Source organism: Cygnus atratus, chromosome 15, assembly GCF_013377495.2.
Source record: "Cygnus atratus isolate AKBS03 ecotype Queensland, Australia chromosome 15, CAtr_DNAZoo_HiC_assembly, whole genome shotgun sequence".
NCBI lineage: Eukaryota > Metazoa > Chordata > Aves > Anseriformes > Anatidae > Cygnus > Cygnus atratus.
In genome coordinates this window covers 1195121-1215127 of record NC_066376.1, presented here as the reverse complement: position 1 = coordinate 1215127, position 20007 = coordinate 1195121, and the positions used below count along the sequence as shown (strand labels likewise).

At 42.2% G+C, this 20007-nt stretch overlaps 1 protein-coding gene across 5 annotated transcripts in view; it reads right to left on the bottom strand.

Moving 5' to 3' along the window:
* ARHGAP17 (Rho GTPase activating protein 17) overlaps positions 1-20007 on the bottom strand; it is a 42493-nt gene that overhangs the window by 18450 nt on the left and 4036 nt on the right. For all 5 annotated transcript variants that reach the window (XM_035563443.2, XM_035563444.2, XM_035563441.2 and 2 more), the window contains exons 2-4: positions 5740-5779; positions 1524-1628; positions 635-711 (exon numbers count right to left, since the gene is read on the bottom strand). In XM_035563443.2, coding sequence (XP_035419336.1) covers positions 635-711; positions 1524-1628; positions 5740-5779 — 222 coding nt within the window. The remainder of the gene's footprint in view (positions 1-634; positions 712-1523; positions 1629-5739; positions 5780-20007) is intronic.

Sequence of the window (20007 nt, the reverse complement as noted above, 5' to 3'; positions counted from 1 at the left end):
CAAAATCACGATTTGACCTTTATTTCAAGCTTGTTCCAAGGAAAAAATCCCATTCTCTTTAAAGGCTTTACCTGATTTCTTTAAAATGTTTAAATTTTGCAACAGTTCAAAAAAAATGCACACATTTTTGGGTCATTCTACACAGTTTCCATTGGAATCCCCATCAACAGCAAGGAAACAGATCTGCTTTGGCAATTCATTGTATTGAAGTTCTTTTGTTTCAGCCACTTTCCTGTACTTAGCAAATATGTACCTTGCCAGGATAAGGAAACTGGCATTATCTGAAGTAGAAGCCATTAACGCAAACCTGCAGAACACAGTATTAGATTTTAAACTCTAAACAGAGATAATAATTTTATCAGTCCATATGGAGAAAGGGAATTTTCAAAAGCTTTTACAATAGAAGAGAATAAGAATCCTCTGGAATGTAATTCAGAACACGCCTAATACTTGCCTCCATAAACACTCAAGAAGAAATGCTTGTTCACTTTTTCTCCCCATGGATTAGAGAAGGAATCTAGAAGTATTAGTCTTATTAGGTTGAAAACAGCCTTTGTGTACATAAAGTCTCTAATTAGAGCTCTACAAGCAATAAATAACAGACTACATCTTATAAAGAAAGTCAGATACTTACCCCAGCAGAGTTTCATCACTTAGCTGGACAGATCCTTCTTGCATGTTTTGAGCAAGAGCAGTTAGAGGAAGCTTTTTCTACAGAACAGAAGGAACAGTGATTCATTTACTTTATACTAATCACCCTTTCCAGCTTTCCCAGTACATTCCCACTAAATTTTTCTCTTATTCCATATGGTCTCTATTATACACATATGCGCCTCATTCTTTGACCTTCAGAAAACGCCAAATCACAAAAACTTTCAACCCACAATACTCATGTTTCTCAGATACTTTGAAAAGCACTGTTTTCTCTTAGTTGGAATGACTGGCCCAAAATTTACATCAATTACTGTAAGACCAGTAAAAAGCTCTGTGATTTAAGCAACTAGCTCATTCATCTCCTTGCAGAGGTTCCTTCTCTGTGCTCCTGTTTTCAGAAGGACTGTTTTTCAATAAAAGGAGTGAAGTTGAATATTAGTAATTTCTGGTTTTAATGCACCAAGAAAGCCTTCCTATGGCCTTATTAAAGAAAGTTAAGGAGCAGAAATCAAGTGTGCACACAAGAAAGTTTACAGTTAATTTGAGACACCAGTGCACAAAGGTAATTCTAAACAAAAGGAGCAGATCAGAACCGAGTATCATCTTTTCTTAGCTCTTATGAAAGCTGTAAGTACTCAGCACACTGCAGGAGTGTCCTGAAATTACTAAGATAATACTCCACGGTCATGTTTTTATATCTGGATGGTGAACTACAGCTAGCGTTTTAACAAACAATGTCAACATGTGAGATGACTTTACAGTTTTTCTTCTCTTGGATAATTTAAGGTATAGTGACTGATCAGCATGTAGAAGGCCAGACCATATTCAGACCAATCTCAGAAGACAAGCCAAAGAGCAGTTTTACTTACATGTCGCTTATCAGAATCTGTACCATGCTGGCCCTGAAAACATGCAATTAATCGCTTCTGTGCGATATGGCAAACAGATCTCACAGTGTCAAGACGTCTCTCAATCTAGTAGGCGGAAGGGGGAGAGAGGAGGAAAACAAAAAACAGAAGTTATTTTCTTGGCCTCAGCAGAAAACGTTCCTCCTATGTGACATTTAGTTTTGGTGTGCTTATTTCTCAAGGTCTACAGATTAAAAAGAAGTTCAGATGCTTAGCAGCATCTTGACAGCAAAAATATGTGGAAGAGATTTAAATTGCTTTTGTTCTCAGTGGAGATTCAGCTGGAACTTGTAATGCCCAAGATACTACAAAGTAGAAGAGAGAAAAAATTTCTCCCTACTTTTTGTCCCAGCAAGAGAGAATCAGGTTGGGGCAGACTGCACATGCAGATATCCAAGACAATAATTTAGGAAGAAAACTGGAAAAACTCTCAGTCTTTCATTGTGAGCTTGTAAAGCAGAATTGTAGAACATCTGACCATTTCTTTACATTGGACCAAACCTGTGGCATTTCAACCTTGCTATAAGGTAACCTTCTCTGGCTTTTAAATGCTAGGGCAACGTTCCTAAATACTAAGTAAAATAGTATCTTCAGGCATAGATTAATGGGATTCAAAAAAGTACATACAAGGAAAAAAATAGCATCAATGTACAGACAAGTATTCTGCTTACCATGGTATATCGGAAACATGACTTAATACATGGAATGTGAATATGACAAAGATATACAATGAAATAAAAACCCTTGAAAGAACAGCGTATTAAAGAACACAAAAGAGCTAACAACAGCAAGTGATGAGCACTGGGACAGAACTGTTTATGGCACTGAGCTCTTGAGGCACAGCACCAAAAGAATGTGGTTTATCAACATTTTGATGACTCCCCAGGATTAGGAGGAGGAATGGTCATTTAAAAAGTAAATTTCTGCAGAAAAAAGTCTAAACAGACTCAAGTTTTTGATACAGCTCTAAAATCACAGGTTACATTTTCAGGAGGGTAATAATTCTCCCCAGCTGTCCTATCAGTGCATAAATACAGATAACTGCTGACAAGAGCATTAATTTTAGTGCTACGTTGTTATACTTTGTTAAGTATCTTTAAGGGCACAGTACTTAGATTTAAAACAAGAAATATTCACTCTTCCAGAAGAAGCTAACTGCTACATTCTAATGAACATGGAATTCTGTAAATTCTCATTTAGAACAATATACATCCAAGTAAGAATGACACTTTCCCCTCCCAACACGTTTATTTCACACTTACGGACAGTAACTATGGTATAGCCCTAAAGTGACTGCAGTCCACAATTAGGTCCCAGCAAAAGCAAGTAGTGAAAACTGCAGATGATAAAGAGACGGCAGCTCCGGCTGAAGACAAGCCTCCATGGCTGGGTTCTGAGAGAATATGTGAGGGAGAAGATGCTAATGGAGACAGGCCCAGGGAGATGAGACAGACTGGGTGAGGATCAGCACAGGATCACTGCTGCTGACATGGGAGCCCTGTCCTGGATGCACGAGCACGCACAGGACTGGGCCCCCAGAAGAGGGGAGCAGCAGCTGTGCAGGCCTGCAGGAGCACCCAAAGCTGGGCCTTGGGGCTGCCACGCCGCCTGGCAGCAGCTTCTGCAAGTCCGAGGGGAAGGTGGAAAAGACCCAGTGTAGGAGGGCTGGTGAGTTGGAGGACCAGAGCAGGAAGACTGAAGTCTCACTGGCTACACAAGGCACTACTGGGACTAACAGCTCGACAGCCACAAGATGAATCCAAGCTGGGCTGCTCAAAAAGCTTAGTAAAATCTATTTTGGTAGAGTAAGGTGCAGACAAACTGCCCGTGTAGGGCTGCTCTGAAAGCACAAGGCACTGCCTTTAATTTTGAGATTGTGCTCTACAAATAAAGTCCACTTTGAAGTCCATATGAAGATGCATGAAGAAGGCAGTACTGTTTACAGTCTACTGTTGCAACTGAGAAGTTTAATTTCTACTGTCTTATCATCAAGATTAAATACTACCGAGACATTCCAAATCAGCCTCTAATTGTGAAAGTACTTTTTTGCAAGGTCACATAGTTTAAGACTTCTTAAACTATCAAGCACAATTTTGGCAGGGGGGTTGGACCCAATGATCTCTTGAGGTCCCTTCCAACCCCTACAATCCTGTGATTCTGTGATTATCCACACCTGAAACACAGTAATACCACTAACTGAACCATCTGACAGATCCCAGCACACTAACAGCCTCTGTCAGCCACGCGCGATGGCTTACGCCCCTTAGAAAGGCGGGCATATTCCTGACAGCCTCTTTCCAGGCAGTCTGAATGCCAAATTCAAAGGGCAGAAGATTGATAGGAGGAACATGACCCCAGAACTTTGCGAGTCTCCCCTCTGATCTGTTTTTTAGTTCAAAGATATCAGGAAAACCACGAAGGACATTAATCTCCATTAAGCTACGTTTGAACTGAAAATGTGACCTACAGGCCTTACTGTCTGCACCCACAGGGCATCTTCAGTGTACAAAGACATCAAACAATTGCTCCACTATATGCTACAAGGGCATTCCAGAAAGTGGGCCTATTGTAGAAGCCTTTCCAGTACTGAGTTATATTGCTTCTCTTCAGACAGGAACACATTTAACAGCGATACTTGAAATGGAGCATTACACTTCACAAAACAGAAAGCAAGCTACAGCAATCCTATGTCAAAGTCTGAGATAAATATAAAAAGGAACACTGTGAAACATGTTTGTAAAACAAACAGCCCCATGCTTTTAAGCTCTTTAGTTAGATAAGAACCTCCCTCCCCTCCGCAAGCCCCCAAGAGCAAACAAACAAGTGAGTAAATTCTTCCACTTGGGTGTAGCCAGTCTGCTCTGTGCCTGGGAAAGCCTTGCTTGCAAAATTTTTTTGGCAACAAGCAACAGTACTTCTGGCTTTCACTTCTTGTTACTATTCTGCAGTTAACCAAGAAAACAGATGGGCCCTTGAAGGCTATCAAGGTGTTTTAACTGCCTTTTTGCCGTTTAATTGCACACGTTCCTTTAGAAATTAAAAATTATATTGTCAAACTGTTAAGATACTTATGTTTCAAACAAAGCAGTTCCCTGGAAAGCAGGGCGAAGTGTTTCAGGTCAGCTCATTTCACCCTTACTCAAGATGATTTCACTTGTTCTTGCTGAATTCAAGTTTAAAGCCGATACATTCTCTCACCTTCTACTTTAATCCAAACAGCTGGAGAGCTTTGAAACAAAAGTAACACCTCATTTGTTTGGCCTATGTGTTTTCTGCAGAGGTCTTGAACTTAAAACATAATAACATGCTTTGTAATTGACTTGAAATAACCATTACACTCCAAGTTCAAAGGAGCAGCTAGCATGTCTAACTTCCCCAGCCAATTCACCTTCTGCCTTTTTTTTTTTTCTGTACGAACGTTTCACAAAATAACCAAAGGAAGAAAAATATGTAGAAGAACAAGTCTATAGTCAAATTTGTTTCACGTGATTAGTCAACCTTGTTAATCTAACAGTTGCAACTAAAATTCCGCCATGAAACTAATGTTTGATTAGATGGCATACTTTTAGAAAGATGACAAGTCTGCAAACAGAACAAATGTCAGGATGACAGATTTGAGAATATTGCAGGCTAAATATGAAGCATTTGTACATTTATTCAGGGCAATTCCAGGCTTTTAGAAAAATGTCATTATCAGTGAGCAAGCAGCTGGTATGCTTTTTGCCACTTCTTTTAAGGCCCAAGATGACCTCTTCAAGAGAAGCACAAATGAAGACAGAAACCAGCTGTGCCTAATCATAGCTTCTTCCCAGCTCATCATACTCCACCAGACAGCCTGGCAAGTCATTAGCACTAATGGTTCATAAGCTTAACGAGCTAGTTCATCTAATCAAAAGAAAAAAATAAAACGAAAAAAAAGAAAAAAGAAAAAAATAAAAAGAAAAAAGAAGAAAAAAACCTTCTTCCTTCACTTTATCAAGCTACATGACAGGATTTAGAAAGAGAAGCAACAGTTTTTCCTTGCAAATTTTAAGTTTTTTCATGTGCTGAGAAGTCAGCCAAGGACATCATTGTTTTCATCCCTGTCATTTGCATTTTTCCCTCCACACTGGGTACTCAGAAGGCTCAAACTTTAGAAACAGAATTTTAAGAATGCATATTAACTGTGTTACGATACCTGCAACAGGTCTTCACTAAGTACCTCCGTTTTCTCAGCCCTAAGTGAGGAAAAAAAGAACACAGTCAAATTAGCACGCTCAGGGTCAAAGATTGCCTTTAATAACTGCTTAGTCACAAGTGTAACCCATTACAACCACTGCTGCAAACACTACCACGTCCACCATGCCATAGGTAGCACTGGCTCTTGGCCACTGCCAAGGAAGAAACATTGATGGCTTTCCCAGAGCAGAGTGCTCGGGAAAGCCTGACATTCCCGAAATTCTCAGCCCACAGCACTAATCCACTGCATCGAGTACAGAGATATTTCAAACTGCACACGACTTAACACAAACTGGAATCCTGAAAAACTTCTCTTAAATGCAAATGTTTCCTTTTTCCTAGAAATCTGCTCAAGAAAAAATGCAACTGGTTTCTACGTCTATGTTACATAATCAAAGTTTACATTATCCCCCCTTTAAATAACTCTAGCCCTTAATTTGGCTTAATGCAAGAGACACAAATTAGAGGCAGGTATTTCAGCAGTTCATTCACCCTCTGTGCTGACCCACTTTTATATATTTACGTGATATGAAACAGACACCACAGAAGAGGAATTCCAGCATACCAGAAGAGAACACACATTAACCTAACAGGCAGTTTTATGAAATGAAACAGCCACCTCAGATGGCATAATTCAAAACAATTTCTAAAAACATTTAGGATACCTACAACTGGATGCGTATGCATCATTAAACCACTGAACTGCTGCAAATCCCATGAACTAGCAGGGAGTACCACGCAGGCTTATGTGAAAAAGCTTTCAATTTGACTGAGAGTTCACAGTTTTTCCCACCCATACTGCAATAATCAAATTACAGTTACTATAGAATTTTACAAATTCTCTTTTAGCTATTGAGAATTACAAAATGAATTTTACCTTTGGAAGAAAAAAGGCTCATTCTAATATTATCCCATGATCACGATCCTCCCATTATACTACTTCAAAGTTACTGGATGCTTTTGAACAGCTTTAGGCATAATATTAATTTAAACCCACCAAATACTTGCCTAGAACTAGCACACAACCTCACATTCATAAAAAGTATGATTGCTCCCTCCCCCGCTTTTTCCTAGGTAGTAATACCCGTTTGAGTGAAAAAGTAAAGAAATTTACATAAAGTGCCGGCAGAAGTTCGTTTTCATTTTAAATATTGTTACCTGCAAACTATGCATCACTGTGCAAAACAATTCTTGTGTATACAACAAGTCCCCTTTGCACATGTGATTGGTTTATCAAGTATTTAGGGTCACAACCAGAAAATCCAGATCTCTCCTTTGAAGTCAGGGACTGTTTTTACCAGTCATCGGCTGTGGCAGCACGGCGTCCCCAGGCCAGAGCTGATTTAGAAAAGCCACTTATGATGATGTCAGGTTTGGAAACGCAGAGGGAAGACCTCACCCTTCCTGCAGGCCCACATTCCACCTTTAATAACGAAGCCAAGAAAGAGCCACTAAATAATATTGTTTTTCAGTGACCACTGCCATGAAACAGAGAATGTAACCTTGTGACAGCAGCACGGCCTTTCTCTCCTTGCTGAGCCGTCAACAGGGGAAAAGCGACAAACCAGCAAAGGTACCTGCCTACCTCGGCACAACAGCTACTACCGCTTCTAGTTCTAAGTTTATGTCTAACTGCAGCTCCACGGGACACGAATTCCTTCTGCCAACTAATTAAAGAATTAGCAAATCTATGGTAAATATTTTTTCCACTGCTCCATACCCCTTAGTAGGTCTTGTTTGTGCCTTGCCTATTAGGTAGCATGAAGCAACAGAGGAACAGTGCCTCCTGGAATCACGAGCTGGGTAGCAAGGGGAAGATACAGCTGCAGAGAAGCTCCCCAGCCACTACAGCTTCCAGGAGCCCATCAGAGCAGGTCACTGGCCCTTGGCTGGGAGCCCACCGCCTCAAGCCTCTCCCTGGGCACGCCACGGACACAGCCGGCCTCACGCTAAGGTTACTTGGCTGTTGGCATTCCCAGCAGCTGGACTCCATGCCATCAAAACAGTTAACTCACCATCGCACCGGGATGCCCCCGCAAGCCATTACTAACAGGAAAAGCACGGCAGAGCCCCTGCTGGGCCAGGAGGCCCCAAACATGTTGTTTCTGCAGGATCTGTAGGCGCTTCTGCATGGTGGGATGCCCGCAGCTGGGAGCAGGAGCTGAGCACAGGACCCAGCGGTGCAGCGGGCACGTGCCGGCTGCTCGGCTCCTCGCACGGCGAAACAGCCGCTGGGCCGGCGGCCGAGCACCGCGAGCAGGGCTGCGCCAGTCCCCTGCGAAAGGGGGGGTTCTGAGGAGCGGAGGTGAAGGTTCCTGCTACATCTCGAGGCAGGACACTGTTATGGCAAAACTTTTATATGAGATGGCTGGTACAAAGTTCTTCAAGTAAATTTCATCAGTGCATTTTCAAAAGACTGATTCTAAAAACAAAATGGTGAACGTGCAATGGCATATTGCAGCTATAATCATCCCCATAACCAATACAGAGGATAAATACTGAGTTCTTTTGAAACATTACTTCCAAACTGTTTTCTGCAAGGAATGAGCACAACATTAACCCACTGCACGCACACCAAGCGCATGGCTCCCTGTACCTCTGGAAAGAGCAGATGAGAATTCCTGAGATAAAAATGTTTACCTTTATTGGGGCAAGAAATTACATGTGCACGTATGAAATAAAGGAGATCTATTAAACCAGAGCTGGAAAGTTAAAAAAAATAAATTAAAGCTTCATCTAAACAATGTTTGAGATCTCACTGGCTTCACAGCAGAGTCCTGTCCACCATCAAGGCATCAGTACTGACCGTGGAAGATCTCCAGAGCAGGTCAAAGCTACAAAACCAGTGGAAATCTACACCCCCGAAAGGCTAACAAGGAGGGAACAAGAGCAATCCTGACACGCAGAGCCATAAAAACTTGGACATTCACAACAGAACAAGTGACTCAGTTCAAGTATCAAAGTGGAAACAGAAACCTTGACTCACGCACCAAGGCCGGGACGCGGAGCTGGCAGCAGGTGATGCCCCGGGAGGGCAGCTCGTGTCGTGACGGAAAGACGAGTCTGCGCTCCCGAACTCTGGGAAGACTTCAGTGGAAATGAGGAGATACCCACCCGAAACACGAGACTAAATTAAAGCTAGCCTTCTCACTGTTTGATTTTCCTTAAAGTATTTGTTTGTTACTCAGAGTAACCAGATTAGCGCTTGCTGGCAAGTTAACGCTTTGCAGCACCTTTGTGGGGTGCTGCGCTAGCAGCACGTCCTGCCTGCTTCCACAGCACAATAGGCAGGACTTGGTGCCAGGAAAAATGGAAGAATCAGCAGCTCTGTTCCAAAACAAGGAATCCAGAATTAGGTGACAACTTCCCTTCTAAAAGGTTTGCTTTTTTAATCCTACACCAGACTTCATAGCAAATATAACTTAAAGATGTTTCAGGACTAGCAGCTTAGTTCAACACGGTACTAAATTCCAGGGACGGCCTGCCTTCTTAAGCAGTATGAACTATATATAACCCAACTTTATGGCGCCTAATCATTAAATACGTCAAATCACTTCAAAATCAAAAAGAAAATGCCCTTGGGGAAAGACCTGAACAAGACAAACTCAACGACCCCTTTCCAACAAAGGCACAGGAGAACAGCACCAACGTTCAGGAGAACCTAGGCCTGAGTGCCATTTACTCTACACCGAAAGTGACTGCTACAATCAGTATCCAAATGTGAAACAGATCACCGCTTATGGCAGCATCTTTCTTAAGTTCTACTTGTTTTGGACTTTCCTTGAAATGAAGGTGATGCAGGGAACCCCTCGTCTTTCAGCTCAGCAGATGCGAGGTACACTCTGTCCCTTCCTCCTCCCTGGCAGCCAGGCACACATAAGGCTCGTTACCTAAACTAGATTTTAAAACAATACAGGCTGTAACACACAGATTTCCTGTTCCCTGTATTCTACCCATGTTCTGTATTTCTGTATGCTTTACAGAAGCTGAGATCTTAAACATCAGTATGTTAAAGGAAACGTGCGTAACTGGAAAGCAAAAAATTCTATGACTGTGGCCTTTGTAAGTGTGTACATTAAAGGGCACTTTTCAAAATCACTTCATTACAGAGGAAGCATTTTGCTTCCTTTGGCAATCTGTGCGAACACTCAGCTTTCTGGATATACTACAGGAGTTTGGTTTAACCTGCGCAGCATCGTGAGGACAAGCCAGAGCAAAAACGTTTGGCCAAGTGCACTCCTCACCACAGAAACCAAGTTTATTGCGCTACATAAGCCTCAAATTAATCCCCTTTGACTCGCTTCCATGACAAAACTAGCACTCAAACTGGAGGTAAAGCAACAAACACCAACCTTTACTGCAGGTGATTTTTTTCAAAACCAATATTCTGCAAGCTATTTTTAAACAAGCTTTAACATCACTTCAGAATGACCGTCAGATGAGAATCACCTTTCAATATTTACTTAGTGTTTAGTGACCACCACTAGCAACCAGCCACCAGTTAGACTTCAAGCCTGCCTATTACCCCTGTTTTTCACCCAAATTAACAATATACACTTCTGCACAAGTATTAAAAATGTGTTCATTGTAAATCTGATGACTGTGGAGACTTTAGTGTCAGTAGCAGAAATCAAAACCAAAGGTTCCTGTTTTGGAGGCGATAACCCTCAAACTGACTTCCTATGGGAAGTCCTCGATGGAGAACTGTTTTTCATACTTAAGTGATGCTCAAGGCATCAATTTTAACCCATGTGGTTACTGCAGTTTTTGTGCTTCCTTTAGCTATGCTTTTAAAAATGGTGCATCACCTCCGAAGCACCAAAATGCTTCATTAATTAAGACCTGCATCTTCAGAACCCCCGTAGGTGCAAAACTACAACTTGGGACTCAGTAAAGAGACAACTTTTTCTACTCCTCTGCCTTCCTTCATTTTCTCCATTGAGTTCCTCCATCAAACTGCCCGATCGCTCAATCTAAAAGCTACAACATTGACCTCTTTGTAATCTCAGCCACCCACTTTTGAAGAAAGAGGCTTGTCTGCCCAAATTAAAGGCAGACTGGGCTTTAGACAGATAATCTTGGAAATAAAGCAGACCATGCCTTCACAGTCGCAGGGAAGCCCATGACAGCCTGTTCGCATTAATAGATCTGAAATTCCTTACTAAGTGAAACGGATCCAAGGCCTCCTCTCCCAGGCGAAGCAGTAAATTTAGCTATTAAGGACAACGGCAGCCCAAGCCAAATCCTATTTTAGGGCCGTTCTAGGAGGCACAGCCACAGTAGCAAGGCCCACACCACGCTGCAGAACTCCAAACCCCTCCCTGTGAAACAAACAGGTTTTAGTATTTGACGTTGAGAATTAAACCACATATACTACAGTGTGAGGAAAGAAATACTGTTTAAACAGTTAGGTCTATCTAACAAATCGAGGTAATTATGAGCAATGCACACTACAAATTAGAGACAAATTTAAGTTGAACTTTCTGGATGACAAAACTACAATTGTGGTTTAAATGCAAAACAAGATTTAAAGCAGTTTTGTCCTGATAGAGGAAGTCACGTTTCAGTGAGCAGTCTTTGAGTCTGATAGTTTTTAAACTTCTGGTTACAAATAAAAATTTACAATTAAGTGCTTTCAGTCAACTGTTGTCCCAGCAAACTGAATACTTACTGCTATTCTGTTTCATACCATTACAAAGCTTTAGCTGGTGAAGCTCTCCCTGTACTCCTTTTTACTTTCAAAAAACAAACAAAAAACCACCACCCAGAACGTACATTAGGACATAACAACAAAATGTGATTTCTCTTTAAGGTACATTTGATTTGTATTTTGTTCAGAAGGTATTAGTACTTCTGCAAAATGCTGTGGTGAGGGATTAATATTCTAGGTGCTTAAATCCAGCCAGGATGAAATCTAGCAGTGGTCGTATGTTTCTTCCAAAGTAAAAGCTCCTATGTTAAGCTATGAAAAAAACAGTGGGGAAAAAAAATACACAAAGAATTTGAGACCAACACAAAGTAAAGATACAGAAGAAAAATCTCCTGAGGTGATCACAGTGTATTTTCAACGCCTCGCTTTTTTCCCTTCGGTATTACCATACAAATTTCTCATGCTAAGTGAACTCAAGTATTTAACACTACTGCAGAACTTGGCCTTTCCAAACATGTCAGTTTATTAATTTATAGAAGATGTATGCAAACATCCTTATACAATATCTTGGTAAAGAATTATTTTTAACAATTTTAAGAATTAGCTGCCCAATATTTATTTAAAGTTTATTTTCACGTAAGACCAAGCAAGCAACCTTTGCTTCCCCAGAGTAATTTTATCTAAAACTAGGTGGGTACAACTTTGATACGAAAAACAGCAGGGCAGAAGAACTGTAGAACACGAGGTTGTAACCACGGCGTGCCAGCACCAACGCAGCCGCCGCCGGGACGGGCACTCCCATTGCCTGCCTGGGCCGCCGCAGCCGCTCAGCACCACCAGGGCGCTCGGTCTCACCACAGCCGCTCAGCACCACCAGGACACTTGGTCTCGCCCCAAGGGCGGCCAGGCTCTGGGCGTGCCGGGGTCACAGTGCTACCGCCCCACGGTGAGGGATTGCTACAGCCCTTCTCCTTCCTGAGCACTGGGACGAGATCCGTCCCCTGCAGCAAGGCGCCAGGAGCTGAGCCGCTGAGGGACCCGCAGCCTGGGGCCACCGTTTCCTTAGGGCCCAGGAGCCGCGTCTTCCTGCCACCCTCGGCTGCTCGTCCTGCTGCTGCACCGCAGCCAGCCCAGAGGGTTGAAAAATAACCGGGCCGGAAGAAAACCCATTTTTCGGTCAGATCAGCTTCACCACCAGGTGAAGCCTGGGAGCACGGGGCAGGGGTGGGAATAAACAGAAGGGGAGCTCGGGAACCACCGCGTCGGCAGAGAGAGCGAGCACTGCTGCGGGGCCGAAGGCAGCCGTACCTCTGCAAACATGGAGTTAAGCCGGCGAGCGACATTTCTGGATAAAAGACTGGCTCAGTTATTTCCTACCTGTGGGTTTGGCAGCTTTTAATTTTAGACAAGGATTAGTTCCCGTGCCAGATTACCTGCTGACACAAGAACTCCCTTATGATTAAAGAAAAATACAACTCAAACATACCCCGAACTTTCACATGAGATGTTACTTTCCATTCTAGCTACTACAAAAGTGGACGGCTCACTAAGGAAAAATACTTGAGTTTTGTGATTTTTTTAAAACCAGAAATCCTTCATTGTCAATCATTACAAAAGACCAGAAGAAGCAGTACTTATCTTTTGCAAATAGAAAACTTTTTCAGTGCTGACATGTTTGAATAGGATAAACATACAATACAAGAATGAGCAAACTACAACTGCTACAAAATCATAGTGGTTTTTTTTGCACATTTGTATGGTTTTGGACTTTGGCAGGACATTTCAAGCTACATATTACATTGCATAAGTGTAAAAAAACCACTAGAATTCAAAATGAATGTTTCAAAGTTAACACTGTTGTTAATTTAATACACTGTCCAGACAGGTCTATTTTAAGTCTGAGGATTCATAAAACTGACAAGTGAAAGCTTCTGAAAAGGAACCAAACTGAATTCAACACAAAAAGCAAAACAAGGAAATACAGAAGAGACAGAACAATGAAGTAGGAATAGAAAGTAAAAATGCAAAGAGGAGCTGGAAGCATTGAAATAACAGTAAAAAAAAAAAAGTCCAAGGTAATTCAGCAACCTGGAACATCATACGATTGACTAACAGGACAGTCACAAAGTAGGGATTACTCTATGTCCACCATTTCACAGCGAAGCCTTTGCACTGATTTTCTGATTAACAATTAACAGCCAAACCCTTTATTATGTTTCACCAACAGGAAAACCAGCTTCTAACTGAGCTGAGTCTCCGCTGGTTAGCCTGCAATTGAGACTACTCATCCAATTACTGGGTTTTACAACACTGGATACACAAGTCTGTTTTTCTGTTGCTTGGATACGGGATATACAAGGCCAGATTAATGCGTGTAACATGGAGAACCGTGCCATTACCACTCTGCCACGTGTTGCACACCATGTTTTTTGGTGTTCTATCATGAAACTGAAAGCTATCGCTAGATTCCCGAGCGAAATATGAGCCTCTAACAGCCTAGTAAAGGTTTATTAACACTTCAACGCACACTTGGACTTCCTGTTACAAAACCAGGATTACTTTACCCTTGTGTTCCATTCCTACAAAAAACAGGGACAGATCAGAACACTTAATCTGCAGGGGAAATCGGCTTACAGCAGGACAAAGCAGCTAAACGTTCAACTGAAAGAGAAGCTGCAACAGCTTAGCTCACACATTTCTATTTTCTGTAGAAAATGAAGGTAGGATAGAAAGCTAGTATTTTCATACAGAAAAATAATTTTTAATCAGTTGGATTAGTATTTCTTGTGGATTACTTGATAACTGGTTCATTTATGTCAAAAAAGTTGGCATCGGAATTGTTGTGCCTTTCAAATCCCTGTAACAGCCATAACTCCCAAATCTAGATGCACAGCAACTTATCTTCTAAATAGAAGGTCAACCTCAACTCATTTACAGTTTTCTCCTCATCTTCTCTGTGCAACTGTCAGATGTAGAAGTTATCAGCTTTTCTTGCATTAATTTTCACCCTGGAAGTGTTGTTGGGATCTTGAGAAATATGCAATATGGACAAAGAGCATATTTATACAAAACTCTCCATTGACTGATTTCTGGTGCAGGACAACTTGTAAGACAGATGAAAGAACTCCTCCTTTATAGATCCTCCCTACTTAAAATTGATTCAGGTATTTTGCGTAGTCAGTTCTGCAGATTCCTCGGCTCCTTGAGTCACTCTGCTGCAGTCACTCCAGGATGTTCCTGTCATTTTGCAATGCAATTAACTGCACCAGAAAACAATCTGTGTCAAGGAAAAAAAGGCTCCTCCTCACTTGAGAGAAGAACTTGTGACCTCACCCAGCTGGCTTGTATTTATGAAAGCTAGCTTCCTGTTGAGACAGCAGGACTGTCCAAGCATAAGACGCACCACTATTCTAACATGCTTTTATCAGCAATGGCATAATGATTACAAACTCAAACATTTAAAGCATTTGGTTCCTAAGGAATACATTTTAGTCAAAACACTTTAATTCAGTCATGGAAGCAATGTTGCAGATAAAAAAGATACTTGCAAGTTCCCTCTTCTCTTGTCTAGACATCCAGCACTGTTTTAAGCACAGCACCGCGCTGAGGATCAAGTTTAGCCTTGCTTGCAAGGCTGGGGCGGCGAGCAGTCAGGCAGCCTGAACAAGGAGGTAATCACACACACTGATCTGGTAAAAGCACTCGACACGTCAGCACCAAGTGCTGCGAAGCTATTTGGTTCTGAATTACAGGAGGTCAGCCACAACCTCCCCAATTTGGCCCGTGCTGTTAAACTCCCACGGGTTTCAGACCAGAGCTACCCATGGCACACGGGGCACAGCTGACTGACGTGCTATGTAAGGCCCAACGCGAAGGGCTGGAGGTTCTCCCAAGGCACTAAAATGTGGAGCTGCTAATTCTAACAAGCTACAAAATGCGGTGGGTTTTTCTTTGGTCAACACTGTACACAGTATTAGAAAACATCTAACACACTGACACTTTATTTAACTATACCCTAAAAAGACCATATACGTTTGGCTTTTCATTATTTGCTAATAGTGTCCTCCAATCTAAAGAACAGTTCTGGTTACAGATCCGTTACCACTAATGAACCTAAAAATACTATGCAAGTATCCAAGAAATACATTTGCTTTCCTAAATCCCAAGCGTATCACATTACAGCATCACGTGGAAGCAGCTCATTAGATCACTTCTAGCTATTTTAGCAGCTTAAATCATTACTATTTTAGGATGTCTCTGGGCATAACCTGATATAAAAATTATTTGCTCTACGAGCCACCATCAGATCCAGTTAGAATTAAGGAATCACAACTTCACCCCTGAAGGGGCTAAACCCAAGATGAGTTTGGCTTTGTGATGTGTCGTGGACACCACCCCGGAGAGCAGCCCTGGCTCCCACGTGCTCTGCTGGCAGGTTAGCTGAGCAGCTCTCCCTCAGGCAGGCTCAAGGAAATGCTGCCCTGTTATGTCAGACACCAACACCTCCCCCTCAGACGCACCTGACACCCCTGCACAACCCGTCCTTTCCTCTGGTTCCCTACAGCACCTCGCCCAGGTGGCTGCACGGGCACAGGACGATGCCGCAGGCTCTGCTTAACATGCTGCGACACAAGAGCAGCATGCCAGGTTTGGCAAAATCATTATTGCTCTCCTAGATCCTCCAAAGCCTTGTGAAACAACCGGAAAAACAGACGCACTGAAAGAACTAGATTTTATTTGTCATTTTAAGGCAGCATAAGACTGTGCTTTCCTTGGGCGCGTGCTCTGCTCTCCCTCGCTGTGCATCCCTGACCCAACGGGCACTCACGTGGCAGAACAGAAAAGCCCGAGGTAATCCAGCTAGAACAGATCCCATGGCATGTGTGTGTCTGCCTTTTATTGTTAATATTTTATCAGTCTTCTGATCTGTTTCAGCAAGCAGCAGTACAACAATCAGAGCCAAAGGAGACGAGAGCATGCAGCTAGAGGCACGCAAAAGGGCAACTAATATTTTTCAAATCCCTCAGTTTGGAGTCCTTTAATTTCTTTCTCTGCAACAAAAATCTGAAGAATTTTGCACATTGCCCACTCAGCAGTCAACAGGCAAGCCTGCCAGTTATGTAATTCTTTCTTCTAACCAGCAGGCTTTAGCTAGTTCTCTACTAGAAGGCACAAAACCTTATTCAGATATCTTCAAGTCAACAAAACTGAACAGGTCTAATACAAAGCAGACTTTATCAAAAAGTTTATATAAAGGTTTGAAAGGCCTTTTCTGCCTCTACTAAGGGAAAACAAAATAACCGAAGCTATACCTGCCCTGAAAACACCCACTGTTCTGAAAAATAGATAACTCATCCAGGAGTTCATTCTTATGGATTGCAGGCATGGAGAAATGCTTTTCCCTCCTACGTGAAAAGCTTAAAGTGAAATTGAATAGCTGAAACTTAGAAATGTGGCCTTTCAGAGAAGCAGGGACGCTGGAGCCCTACGACAGCAAGGATGGCACAGCCAACGCACGGAACAAAGCGAGCCCAGCACTGCCAGACACTACCTGAGCTACACGTGAGCAGCCAGCTCTGCCTCAGGAAGCTCCAGGCAGCCAGCAGCAGGTTGAGGGGACAGGCGGGACATCTGCCCGAGCCCTGCCTTCCTCCCTGGTCATCTGCTCCTGGCCGCTGGGGAAGCCAGACACAGCCCAGCCATGTCATTCCTGAGCTTTCGTGTAGCCTGGAATCTGATCACAAGCGACGACACTTTTTAAGCTGAGAGTGAGCTGTGAGCTTTTTAAGCTGAGAGTGAGCTTTTTTAAGCTGAGAGTGAAAACCTGCTGCTGCCCTTACGGTGCACTACAGGCGCAACAGGAAGTATCTGGGCAGCTTAACACGCCGGTCCTCTGGAAAGCACCACACCGCAACGCACTAAAAGTAAAGCTTCAGACACTGAACAACTTCTGCTGAGTAAAACGCATTCTTAACAGCTCCTAACCTCACTGATTTTTAACTCTCTAATTCTTCAGACCAACACGAGATCTTCTCAGTCCCCGAGGAATTGAGATAGAGGTCAAAATATACATACACTCTTGTCTTCTGACTGTCTGTTTGTGAGACGCAACCCCTGCTCTTACCCGGGGCCCCAGCAGCAGGTGTTCAGCCTTAGAGAACTCACCAGCGGTTCACTGGGACACAACTGCACTGAAGCAAGCCACTACGAAGTCCTCAATGTGGGCAAATTCAGGCCATTTTTCCTTCGGCTTTAGCAACTCTGCTTTGAAGGGTATGTGGATTAATGAGATTAACAGATGTACGAACAAAACTGACAGCTTGACCACAGTTTATCTCCATAAGCTATTCCACTTGTTGCTACGTTCATGGAAGTTGCAAATCCACTGCTAAGTACAACCGTAAGCAGACCCACACTGAAAACATACTAGCTGCACATTTTTCTATAATTGGAAGTTTGCACTATTAAAAAAGATTTACGAGCTGCACAGCGCATAGATTGTGTCAGTTTTACCTTAGGGGTGCAAGAAATAGATAAGTGTGTACATACCGAGCAACTTTTGTTGATATAGCTTAGGCCGAGAAGCAGTGCTAAGGGGGCTGTTAGCTGTTTGCTTGCGGACCCCTCAGATTGAGCAATTCTACCTGAAGCGGTGCTTCCAAGTGCTGCACGGACAGTTGCCTCGAAGTGGTGAAGAGGTAGCACAAAGCTGCAGCAGCTGCGCTCCCAACCGCGCTGCTCCAGTCAACGTGCTGCTTACTGCCTCCTCGCTCTGCCTATTCCACAGCCAGACTCCACCAACACACGGGTTTTCAGATATCGCACTCCTTCTGCTATTAGTAGACAAGTGCTTTAGCATTTGCATGCAGTTCACTTCAATCAGCCCTTGACAGCTAGCTACACGAACTCTGAAAGCCTGCACATGTTCAGGAAAACAGACCTTCCCTAATCCAATCTCCTCAGACTCTTTAAACCTGTCATTGAATTTATCTCCCTTCTAGAAGGATCTTAAGTGAATTTTCTAGTTACAGAGACCTCAAACTTCATTTGGCGATAAACAGGAAATGTTTAAGATGGCTATTGTAAACACTGAAATGAGGATTTTCTTTTTCTTTTCACGAGTACTCTGATGTAGACAAAGGCTAACCTACAAGACCAAGCACAAAGCAAGTTTTCCCCTTGCACATGGGCATATTTTAATGTTGTTTACCATTTTTTCAAATATGTTTACCAATGACAAGCACTCCAGTAAATGAAGTTTATCATACTAAACACTTTTTTAAAAGGATGCTTGGGTGGGCCAGAATCGGGGGTCAGATTCATAAGGGCTTTTTTCCAAAGAAGAACAAGAAAAATATTAAACTAGTATTTCTTCGACATCTGTAAAACAATTTGATTTTAATTTATTTTAAATAGCTTTGTAAGGTTCGTATTATATTGTAGTGCTTTAGATTTAGAGATGAGCAAACTCATTTTACCACAGTTTAAAAAAAACTAGTTTGCACAGTACTATCAACAGAAGACCAAGGTGTAAAAAATGCCCTAAGCAATAATTCACAGAAGAATTCTGAAAAAAATAAGACCAGAAACAATAGACAATACTAATATGGGGGAAAAAATAACTCAGACCACCCAGTTTTTTCATGATGCATTACTAGAAATTAGCAGTTTCCAGCAGATCTCCCCCCATACATATCAAAAGCAAGCTGCTCCGTGCTATACACAATCACTGAAATTATTTTAACTTAACTTGCTTTAGTGTTGTGTCACACTAATGCCAATTCCAACATACAGATTGCCAAGGGGCTTGAAGAGCTACTAAATATAGTTTACCATGGTACCTGTCATGCACAGCACGAGCTATTAAAAGATACGCCCAAATACTCCTGCCGAGTCGCAGTAATGTCATGTGTACAAGGCATGGAAAAAACTCTGTACACGAGATGTATTCAAACAGTAAAACTAGTTAGGAAGCTACAGCAAGCTAGCTTTTTGACTGAAAAAAAGATCTAAGGCTGTTTGTGGCCTCTTCTAGACTTTAATTAGTCAGAAGTGCTGCTCCCTGGTTTAAATTAGCCTAACAGCCTGAAAGGCAGATAAAGTATCTCTCCTGGTAAAGACACGTGTGTCCACCTAGCAGTCTTGATCTTACATGACTTCACGGATCTAAACTTTCCAAACCAGTTGGCTGGAATAATTTTGAATCTGTATGGTACACTAAAAGACGAAAAAAGAAATTGATGGGAACATTCATAGTTAGGTCCCCAGAGGCACAAAAGCCTAACTCGTGTAAAATTATTAGACAGTCTAACAAATGTCATTAATTACCAAGCTGTTTTTCTGTAACTAAACAGCGTGACACAAACACCTCCGTGGACTCATTTCTCATAGAAATTACTTGGCTATGTAGCTCAAATGCTTATTAGCGTATCATTTGAAGGCCTTTAATGACAATACTTCTGAACATTTATTTTTGTTAGAGAACTAGAATACTTCCTGAGCTTCTAATCAAAATCTGTCTCCTTTCATAATTTATTAGAGTATAAAAACTGTAAGACTTAGATTTACAAATTACCT